Source organism: Chondrus crispus, genomic scaffold (assembly GCF_000350225.1).
Source record: "Chondrus crispus Stackhouse genomic scaffold, scaffold_85, whole genome shotgun sequence".
In the NCBI taxonomy this organism is placed as follows: Eukaryota; Rhodophyta; class Florideophyceae; order Gigartinales; family Gigartinaceae; genus Chondrus; species Chondrus crispus.
Window position 1 is genome coordinate 266,449 of NW_005178764.1, and position 10,333 is coordinate 276,781.

Here is a 10,333-nt window from a genome sequence, read left to right on the forward strand (position 1 = left end):
CGTCGGACAGTGACAAAAAGATCGGACATGCAAAATATTTTGAAAATTATCTCCGACACGGGCCAAGGTGCACCGCCGCGCGTAACGGCGCCAGACAGTGCGCCGTATCTCAAAACAACGTGGTTGAAATTAAAGAACAAATATCTCAATCGATTGCTCACAGCTTGCTACGTATAAGAGTGTAACAACCCAAAAATACAAAAACGGCATACTTTTCTATTTTTTTAATTTGCTTCGATGTCCGATCGTTGTGTGCGGTTGGGGTTCAAAAGTGTCCGCGCGCTTCAATCTCACTCCTCGTCTTTGTCCGTGCTTGTTTTCGCCAAGTCCCAGTAGACGAACGGCTGAGAGTGTTCCCGTCGCAAGCCATAAAAATGGTGATTGCTTGACAATTACAAGTAATTTTTCCTTTTAATATTGAGGTTTTTGTCCGACATTTAGAGCACCCCTCTTCTACAGGGGGGCGTCTAAATTCCGGACATGTCGGCATAATTCCGGACAAGAGCGAAATCTGCCAAATTTATTCACATTCTACGATCTAAGTCCTCCAGGGTTGCCGATTCTTGCTTCTCGTGTGCAATTGTTGCCTCTTTCTCGCTCAGTCCTTTATCATAGCGGGAAGCTGATAGCACCGTGATCTTTCTCGCATTTCAATACCCCCGTGCAGCGCTTTTTTCCCGCCAAACCTTCCGTTCGGCGCTTGAGGGCGTGCACAGATTTCTGAAAGGTCGGAGCCTGCGGTCAACGCGTGCGGTGTTGACTGCACGTCAACATCTGCAACCGCAGGCTCGGACCGTTGCAATGACGAAAGCGTCTCGTGCGGGCTCGAGGAGGGCCACGCGCGAGGCCCAAGCCCTTCAGTCGTGCATCGATGGCACATCCACTGTCCGCGAAGCTGCCATTAAGGCACACATTCCAAAGTCGACGCTCCAAGACCGCATTAAAAAGTCGAAGGCACACTCGTCCACCACCTCTAAACCAGTCGGACGGCAGCCGGACTTGAGTGAGCAAGAAGAGAAGACTCTTGTTTCCTTACTCCAAGAGCATGGAGATGCTGGTCATCCATTGGGGCGCACTGACCTTCAAGAAGCCGTCGAAGAGTTGGTGAGGAGAATGTTAGAAAAGCGGCGTGCCAAGCTACGCTTTGTCAACGGACGGCCCGGTAGAGAATGGTTGGAAAGATTTGAGAATCGCCGCAGTGAGTCACTGCGTTTCGGTAGAGCGAGCAGGCAAGAAGCGATTCGTATGCAGGCGGTGAATGGCGAGAACATGACCACTACTGGCCTGGCTTTGTAGAAACTCATGAGAGTGTATAACTTCGATGCACAGCGCATCTTTAATATGGACGAAAAGGGAATCACGGCAGGCAAAGATGCGACCGGCACTACGAGAAAAGGCACTTACACGCGGTCTGGTATGCGTGCTCAGCAAGCAGGTCCTATCTTCAGGAACTGCGACAGAATGACAATGATGGCCTCTGTCTGCGCAGCAGGGACTCCCGCTCCTCTGATGGTCGTTTTGAAAGGGACGGCCCTCCGCACGAAAACAATCCAGGGACATGATGGGGCACCGAAAACCCTCACAATGACAGACTGCCTTCCACGCCATAGTCTCATTACTCTGCGTCAAGATATTGCAGGTTGTGATAAGCATAATATGCTGAGCTACGCCAAGGAATTTGTGGAAAGTGTCGTAGACTTGACAGTCAACGACCGCAAGGTGCTGCTCATTTACGATGGATACCGTAGTCATCTAGGCTACAAAGTCATCAGCACCCTGGAGAAGGGCAACGTTGTCGCATATTTTTTACCAGCTCATACAAGTGGTACAACACAGCCACTGGACGTCGGTATCTTTTCTCCGTTCAAGTATTACCTCGACGACAGTATGTATGCAGTTGCGCGCACTGACGAGACGATGGAATACGATCAATTTGATCTTGCTCGTTTCGTCACTCAGGCCTACTACAAGGCTTTCTCCCCTGACAACATCACATCAGCATTCAAACACACGGGTATCTGGCCGTGCAGTCGTACTGTGCTTCTGAAGCGTCCCCTACCGTCTGGGAACGACAAACGAGTGTTGTCAGTTGATCAACTTTCTGCATTGCTCATCCAGAAGCGGCAGAATGCCAGGGAAGGTATGGAGCTGCAGCCCGCATACCTCCATCGTGGATGGATTGCGACCGGACGAGGGCTTGTGATCACCGGCGTCAAAGCCATGGAGCTAGTGCGCAGTCAAGAAGATTCATACCTGGAGAAAAGGCTTGAAGAAAAACGGAAGAAGTGGGCCAAAGACGCTAAGATTAAGGCGAAGAAAATCGCAAAGGACAAAGAGGGAAAGCAAAGAGATCTGAAAAAGAACATGCAATGCGCGCGACTCAACAATATGTCTCTGGAAGCTTGGCTTGCCATCCCTCGTCGCTCATTGACAGAGCGACGCGAAACGGCTAGGATGCGGACCCTCAAGAAGGTCCGCGGCCTTGACATTCCTGCTCCGCCGCTGCCGCCGTTGTCTTCATAAGCGTTTGCGTAGCCATCAGATACCGCATAAATCTGTAGCTTTGCGCTCCTCTTTTGTCCGGTATTTGGCAGCGGTTTTCCCGAAAATAGAGCCTCTCGATCCTGTCAAGGCGCACTGTCACAGATTTTTCGTCTATTGGCCAAATTCAGCCATTTCTTGGCCAGAATCACGCTGGCACGCATCTGGGTCTGCATGCAAAGCTTCAGATTACAGGCGCAGCTTTTTCTACATTTAGTTTTTACTTTCGTCGATTTTGTCCGGAATTTAGACGCTCCGCAGCGGGGGCGTCAGGACGAAGCGTACTACAGCGGGGGCCCCCGCGTAGTACGCTTCGTCCTGGGGTTTGTAGGGAAGCCATTTCGTGTGACCAATGAGCCTTGAACAGATGGATTGTCCAGGGTATCAAATTACGAAGAAACGGAACCTAATTCTTGATATTTGGTTCCGAAATTTGGCTCGGAAGCAAAAATTTGCTGATTTGGTCGGACCGGTGGGGATGTCAATCCACATCAAATCATCAAATTTTGTTTTTTTGGTTATTTGATTCTACCGGTGGTGATGCTCTTAGCCCAATGCTGCATGTTTGGTAGACCAAAACTTCAGAAAATATGGGCGTGCGTGTCTCTGGAACACTACGTGGTCGGGTAGCTGTAGAGAAGGGAGCGTGGGTAAACAGTAACGTTCTTTATAAGCTTAGGCTTATGCGGAGAGCTTATGCGCCGGGTCCTCCCGTCCCCCGCTTCCTCGACTTGGGTGTGCATCGCGGTATCATATACTCCCACGCCGCTCCTGCGATCGTCAGCAAATGCAATCGACTGCATTTAAATCATTTGGCTTGATAAGTCGAACGGACGTCAAAGCAGAATATCTACCCGAACTCCAGATTTGTATTGCCTGGGCGTTTGTATTTGAATACAGACTACTGATGAGTCGTATTGTTACATTCGCTTCTTTTTCTAAAGGTCGATGCCCTCATCGACATGTTGCTCTTTCGGCTTGTCTTTTCTTCGCTTTGACATTTCAAAATCCTTCACCAAATGTATACAGTTGCCTAACTCAGATCGGTGTTTCTAAATCGCTTGAGCTCTAGAGTCACCATGAAACTGCACAAGATAGTAATTTTTTCTGTTTTCGCGCTTTTTGTCTAAGATAGCTGACACTGCATCTTCTGTTGTACCATCAGTGTCAATTTTTATGGAAAGGGGTCTCTTTTCTCCTGGTGACGTATGATACGGTTTGAGTTTTGACACGTGCACCACATTGTGCGCTCTTTTCATGCTTGGCGGCATTTCAATCATGTATGTGACTGGTCCCATTACTCTTAAAACTGACAAGGGTCCTAAGAATTTGGGTTGCCACTTGACGGGTAGATCCGCTCTGTGCGTAATATTTTATCCTTCAGTTCGGAGCATAACAAGGTCACCTTCGTTGAACCTGAGGTCCACGCGGGTCTTGTCCGCGTAAAACTTCTGCCGAGCACGGGCATTAGCTAAGTCTTCCTTGGCGATTTGATTGAATGCTTTGCGACGTTCCGAGGTCTCTATAGCGCCTGCACACTGTATTGTGCAGTCCGTAAGGGGGCGAGTCATCGGAGCGTGCAGTATGCGGCCAAGGTCTATCTCAAATGGCGCTAGACCTGTACTGCTGTTCTTGGAACCGTTGTAAACATAGTCGAAATTGCTTAAGATTGTATCCCATTCATTGGGGGCTCGCTGAATTGAATGCCGCAACATAGACGATAGAGTGCGAATAAGATTTTCCGATTGACCGTCCGTTTGTGGATGATGAGCAGTGCTTAGATTGAGCCTGATATTGATAATCTCCGCAATTCCCGTCTAGTAATATGAAACAAATTTCGCGTCTCGATCGGAGATTATCTTTGCCGGAACTCCGCGCTTCGCGAAGAGTCTATCGTTGAAATTTTGAAACACGTCTGCCGCTGAGCATGATTTTTTAGCGGTTCGAAAAGTGCCCGCTTAGATAACTTGTCTACAATCACAAGAATTGCATCGAACCCTCGATTGGTTTTTGGAAGTTCAGTGAGAAAATCACAAGTGACAATGTCCCAGCATCTGGTGGGTATTTCAGGAGGCTGAAGTAATCCTGGTTTGCTGGAATGTGGTGTCTTGTTAATTTGGCACTCCTTACATGCTGTGACAAATTTTGTAATTGCTTGGTACATCTTAGGCCAATACATTTGGGGAGCACAAAAGTTGTACGTCTTATCCAGTCCAAGATGACCAGTCTTTTGAAAATCGTGGATTATGGATTGGCGGAGATCTCCTGCACTAGGAACGTATAGACGACAGTTGCCATTTCCCTGCCAGTATAGAAGACCATTCGGATACTTGTAGTTGGGTACTTGTATTTTCGCTCTTGTATTCTTTGGCTCGAGAGATGTTTATAACGCAGTAATTATTGTCTGCGCCCACTCGTCACAACGGTATCCTTCCTGTATTTGATTAATGATTCCTGGATCTTTCAATTGCATATGCTTGAAGGACAAGGTATTTTTCATGTGGTCTGGTCGACGGCTCAGCGCATCAGGAACTGTATGAAGACGACCGGGGATATGTTCCACATCATAAGAAAATTCTTGCAACGTGTCTAGCCATCTATGCTGTCTGCCTGAGAGGCGGCTCTTCGTCTGTAGGTAACGAATTGGCTCGTGGTCAGTGCGAAATGTAAATGTTCAAGCACGTAAATATACACTCCATTCTCGGAAGGCGATGATGAAAGCGAGGAGTTCTTGATCTCCAGTATCCCAGTTCGTTTCTGTGTTCGACAACCGGTGAGATAAGAAAGCCACTGGATGTCCGCACTGTTCTAATGAGGCACCTACTGCATACTTGGAGGCGTCTGTAGAAACAATGAATTTTTTCTTTGATGAGGGGTGTGCCTAGACCGGTACAGACGTGACCTGAGATTTTAAAAAGTAAAAGCTTTCTGTTGTGACTCATTCCATTCAAACGCGTTGCTTGATCGGATAAGGTCCGAAATAGGTCTGGCAATGGGCGCGTAGTCCATAATAAATCGTCTGTAGAAGTTTGTCAAACCCAGAAATTGGCGCACCTCCTGAGCTGATGTAGGGGCGGGCCACTCAATTATGGCATCGACAAGTCTGCGCTGCATAGATACTCCTCGGGAGCTGACGTGGTATCCCAGAAAGTCGACCTCACTTACACCAATGTGACATTTGGAGCTACGCACGTAGAGCTTATTTGCGCGTAATATCTTGAACAAACTACGGAGGTGTTGTTTGTGTTCTTCCTCGTTTGAACTTTAAATGAGGACATCGTCCAAGAAAAGGACGAGACAGTCCCCATTCAGTTCCTGAAGCATATTGGAAAGCAATCTTGTAATCGCTGCTGGAGCATTCGTAAGACCCAACAGAGAACCCGCCATTCGAAAGTTCCGAAGCGCGTACGAATTGCCGTCTTCGGGCAATCTAAGTCGCGAATGCGCATTTGATGGTAGGCTCCTATAAGGTCAATTTGAGAAAATATACGCGCTCCTGCAACTTGGTCCAAGGTCTCGTCAATCAACGGCAAAGGCTTTGAATCAGAAATCTTAATCCTGTTCAGGGCGCGGTAGTCACAGACCATACGGAGGTCTCCATTTTCTTCTCCACGAAGAAGACCGGGCCCCATATGGTGAAGCCGATGGTCTAAGTAGTCCCTTCTTCAATAGTGACTGTAATTGTATTTTCAGCTCCTGAAGCTCCTCTGCTGATAACCTGATAACTGAACGTACAGGCGGCAGTTCGTCGGACTTGAGATTAATCTCAAAGTCAAGTGCTCTTCTGGGAGGCAGAGTGTCCGGCAGTTTTTCGACGAAAATGTCCTCGTAGTCGCTCACAATGTCTTTGAACTTTTCATTCACGTTCATCTTCTCGACTTTCGGGTGTACTCGAACCGCAAAAACTTCGTTACCGTCCTGCTTTGTCAATTTCGAAAGCTTCTTGAAGGAGATTTTCTTGAAAGCTACCGACTTATTTCGGTGCTTCACTTTCGAGGGGTGTATAGTCCATCTTCGGCCATCTGGTCTTTTCACATGGACACAATGTGTTCTCCAATCCACTCTTGGGTTGTCTTGGTCTAACCAAGACCTTCCAAAGATAATGTAAGGCAAATTATGGAGTTTTTCTTGCATAGATATTGTGTATACACGTATGCAGACGTAATCTGCAATTTTAAAGGATGCTTGGCATGTACCATTAGCGTTTAAACTGGATTGATCATCCAGAGTCACTGTGGTTGTGAGTGGAGTGATTTCCAGGCCACATTGTCGTGCAGCCTGTTTTGACATAAATGAATGACTTGCACCCGAATCAAGCTCAGCAAGCACCGGAATCTCATTCAAAGTTCCGTCATAAATCATGCCAGAATTACTTCCAGTGCTTACGCTGGAAAGTTTTGGACTGTTTACAGAAAATCAGTCCATTGTCGCCGCCCCTTCGTGCGGCAGCTTTAGTTTTTTGTTTTGAGTCGCAGATCCTTGCGACAAGGATGATCCAGTGCGCTCCACGGTTTCTTCCCACAAACACAGCAGCGACCGTGCTGTCGGTATAACTTCCCTTCCCCCGGCTTTGCTTTGCCCCAAGTGTCGGAATTCACCTCCACGTCATGAATGGTTCTCGCTCTTGTCGTGGTTTCGCTTCGACGAATATCACTCTTTTGCTTATTATATTGCCAGCTTTTGTTCTTTTCCTTGAAGGCAAGAGCGCGTGTCTTATCTGAATCCTCCTTTGCCCATTTCTCGTCTTTCTCATACTTTCGCGTTCACTTAAAACCCTCGGGTATATCGGATGGGTCCGATTCTGGGAAGGCTTCTGCAAGCTTCCCTTTCATAGAATGCGGCATACTCATGAAATAAAATGCCTAGGCCTTGCGTGTCGGAGTGCAACAAATTTTGATGAGGTCAATAAATTCTTCAATGTGTTTGTCAAGGGATCCACTCATTTTGAGTGTCAGAAGTTTTAGTTGAGCTTTAGCTTGCTCATTTGATGCCATAAACTCTTTGATCATAGCTGCTTGCAGTCCTGCTAACGTAGATGGCTTTTCGTCTTTCTCCTCTAAACGTGCAATCCAAGTAGAAGCACGGTCCTGGAGGTGACACTCGACCAACTGAACTAATTTGCTCTCGTCAATGTTGTTGGATAAGCGACCCACTCTTCGTATGTTGAAAATAAAGCCTTTGACTCTTGCAGATGTGCAGTCTGAAGTCTTTCCAGAAAATATCGGGATTGGTGGGGACTTGCGACTCTGCAAAGGATTTGTGGCATGTCGGGCTGTCGGCTTTGGGTCTTCTGGAGTTTGTAGTTCTGCAATGATTGTTTGCTGGGCAGAGACCGTCTCTTCAAGTTGTTGCATCTTTTCCATTATTTCTTCGAGAGATGCGGCAGCCACCGAGGATTGCGTATTCGTCTTGTGTGGCGTGAGATTCTTTTAGTCGGGATGCTACCAAATGGAACACTACGTGGTCGGGTAGCAGTAGAGGAGGGAGCGTGGGTAGACAGTAACGTTCTTTATTAGCTTAGGCTTATGCGGAGAGCTTATGCGCCGGGTCCTCCCGTCCCCCGCTTCCTCGACTTGGGTGTGCATCGTGGTATCATATACTCCCACGCCGCTCCTGCGATCGTCAGCAAATGCAATCGACTGCATTTAAATCATTTGGCTTGATAAGTCGAACGGACGTCAAAGCAGAATATCTACCCGAACTCCAGATTTGTATTGCCTGGGCGTTTGTATTTGAATACAGACTACTGGTGAGTCGTATTGTTACAGTCTCCTTTGCAGAATAAACATCCATTTGTCCTTATTTCGGTGTCTCTAAAAAGGTCTACACCTCAGCATTGGATAAAGATCCATTTCATTCATATAGCATAAAGGAACAGTTAACTATGAGGCAAACAAAATTAGAACCGTAAACAGTGTCTAGAATCTACAAAACGTCACTTTCCGGGTCTAGAAACGGTCACCTGCGTCTACGACTTTTGGCAGGTATGTAGAAAATCACTTTTTGCCTCCTAAGTTGCTATTGTATCTAGCTAAATGATGTGCTTGTCTCCAAAATTCTTTATTTGTTTACCAAGTCGCTTCAGCGCCTACAAGGTCTCTTTATTAGTGTCAATACTTCGAACGCTGTGTACGTCAAGGAAACAAAACACCATACGTTTCATTACATCGGCATCACGTTTGCTCCATCCCCTACAAAACCTCGGGCTTTATATTTCCTGTACAAAGGACCTCCCGGGTCAAGGAGATACCATGCTAATTTATCTTCAGCTCGTGCTGCTCGCACTTTACTTCGCACTGCGTTCTCAAATACAATCCTCACATTCGGCGGTATCACCGCCCGTTTCAATGTAGACTTCGAAGACCAAACGTCTCAGCATTCGTCCCATGTGTTTTGCTTACATATGTCACACCACGTCGTTCTGCAGCAACCGCCTTTTTTCTGAGCTATACTCGCATAGTATTTGAACAAATACGTCCATGAGCAAAGCGAATAATACGTCTTTCTCCCCGCAACCTTTTTGTGTCCCATTCGGTTGGCCAGGCTCCTACGCTTTGCGCCTACTCTGTTGTAATTCTCAACGAACATGTTTGCACCTCATCTCCATTCATGTCGGACTAAAACTAGACGGACTACAGGACGGGTTGTAAGGAGCTGAAGAGAGGATCAGTGAATGGGGTCGTCAGTGAGAGTTAGGTTTCTGTTGTGTAGTGCAGTGCACCTCCACACCACCAACTACGGCGTAAATCTCGCTGTAGAAAGCGCGACGCAAGGCACAGTCACCACCAGGGTGTTCCAGTCTCTCTGTCCGGGTAACTCAGCGGAGTCGACGCGGTATGGCGGGTAGATCGCGGTGTGCGCGTAGGGGTGCACTCCAGCGGGAGTGCGCTAGAAGGAGTAAACAAGAAGAAGAAGAAAGAAAACCGAAAAAGAAAGATAGTGTAGAAATGTAGAAAGTAGGGGAAAAAGTAAAGGAAAAACAAGAAAAAGGATGACGACGAAAGGTGCAGGTATCAGACTTAGCCAACTAGATAAGAACCGTAGAGGATCCTACCAGAGATGGGGTCCGATCACCTGATCCCTCTTTACTGTAGCGCCTTTCGACACCCGACCTATATAGGCCGAGCGCCGTAGTCGGCGTCCGTTACTAAATGGGTAATTAATACTTAATTATCGTCATTACAATTGCCACTTGGCATTAGACGCTAATTAGCGTAGAAACTTGTGGGCACCACGCATGTACACGTGTCGTACACGTGTTCTACATGTATCATATACGTGTCAAACGACTGTCATACACGTGTGTCCACGTGTGGTACACGTGTGGCCACGTATGGTACACGTGGTCTACCTTCCCAAGTGTGCGCGCACAGTACACGTGTGGCGCGCTTATCATACACATGTGGTATCATCCAAAGTGTACGCGTACACTTTGGATGAGTACACGTGTCATAGACTGGAGCGCACAGCATACACGTGTGGGCTCATCCAAAGTGTACATGTTTTAACACACGTGTAACACACGTGTGAAAGGCGGGGAACGCGGCCCCGCGACGGCGGTGACCAGGGATGAAGGGCGCAGGGTCACTGCACTACATGTTGGAAGAGAGTTTAGTGTCGAAGCGTCTACCTCCCGTAGCACCCTCGCCGCGAACTTCTCGACGCAGTGCAGGAACTATGTGGTGGGATATGTAGAACGCTAGCTGCGAGTCCTGGGGTACCGTCCGCGGCTTGTTCGCTTATGTACAGCCCTCGCTTACGCTGCCCTGCACCCAGCTCCGACTTCGCCCCT

At 47.7% G+C, this 10,333-nt stretch overlaps 1 protein-coding gene across 1 annotated transcript; it reads right to left on the reverse strand.

The window, feature by feature from the left end:
* Positions 1 to 3,914: 3,914 nt before the first annotated feature.
* On the reverse strand, positions 3,915 to 6,128 carry CHC_T00007801001 (hypothetical protein). Its single transcript, XM_005711525.1, has 6 exons — positions 5,922 to 6,128; positions 5,596 to 5,793; positions 5,234 to 5,344; positions 4,932 to 5,143; positions 4,413 to 4,898; positions 3,915 to 4,329 (listed from the first exon to the last, which is right to left on the reverse strand). The coding sequence occupies exons 1-6, from the start codon at positions 6,126 to 6,128 to the stop codon at positions 3,915 to 3,917; spliced, it is 1,629 nt and encodes a 542-aa protein (XP_005711582.1).
* Between the last annotated feature and the right edge of the window lie 4,205 nt (positions 6,129 to 10,333).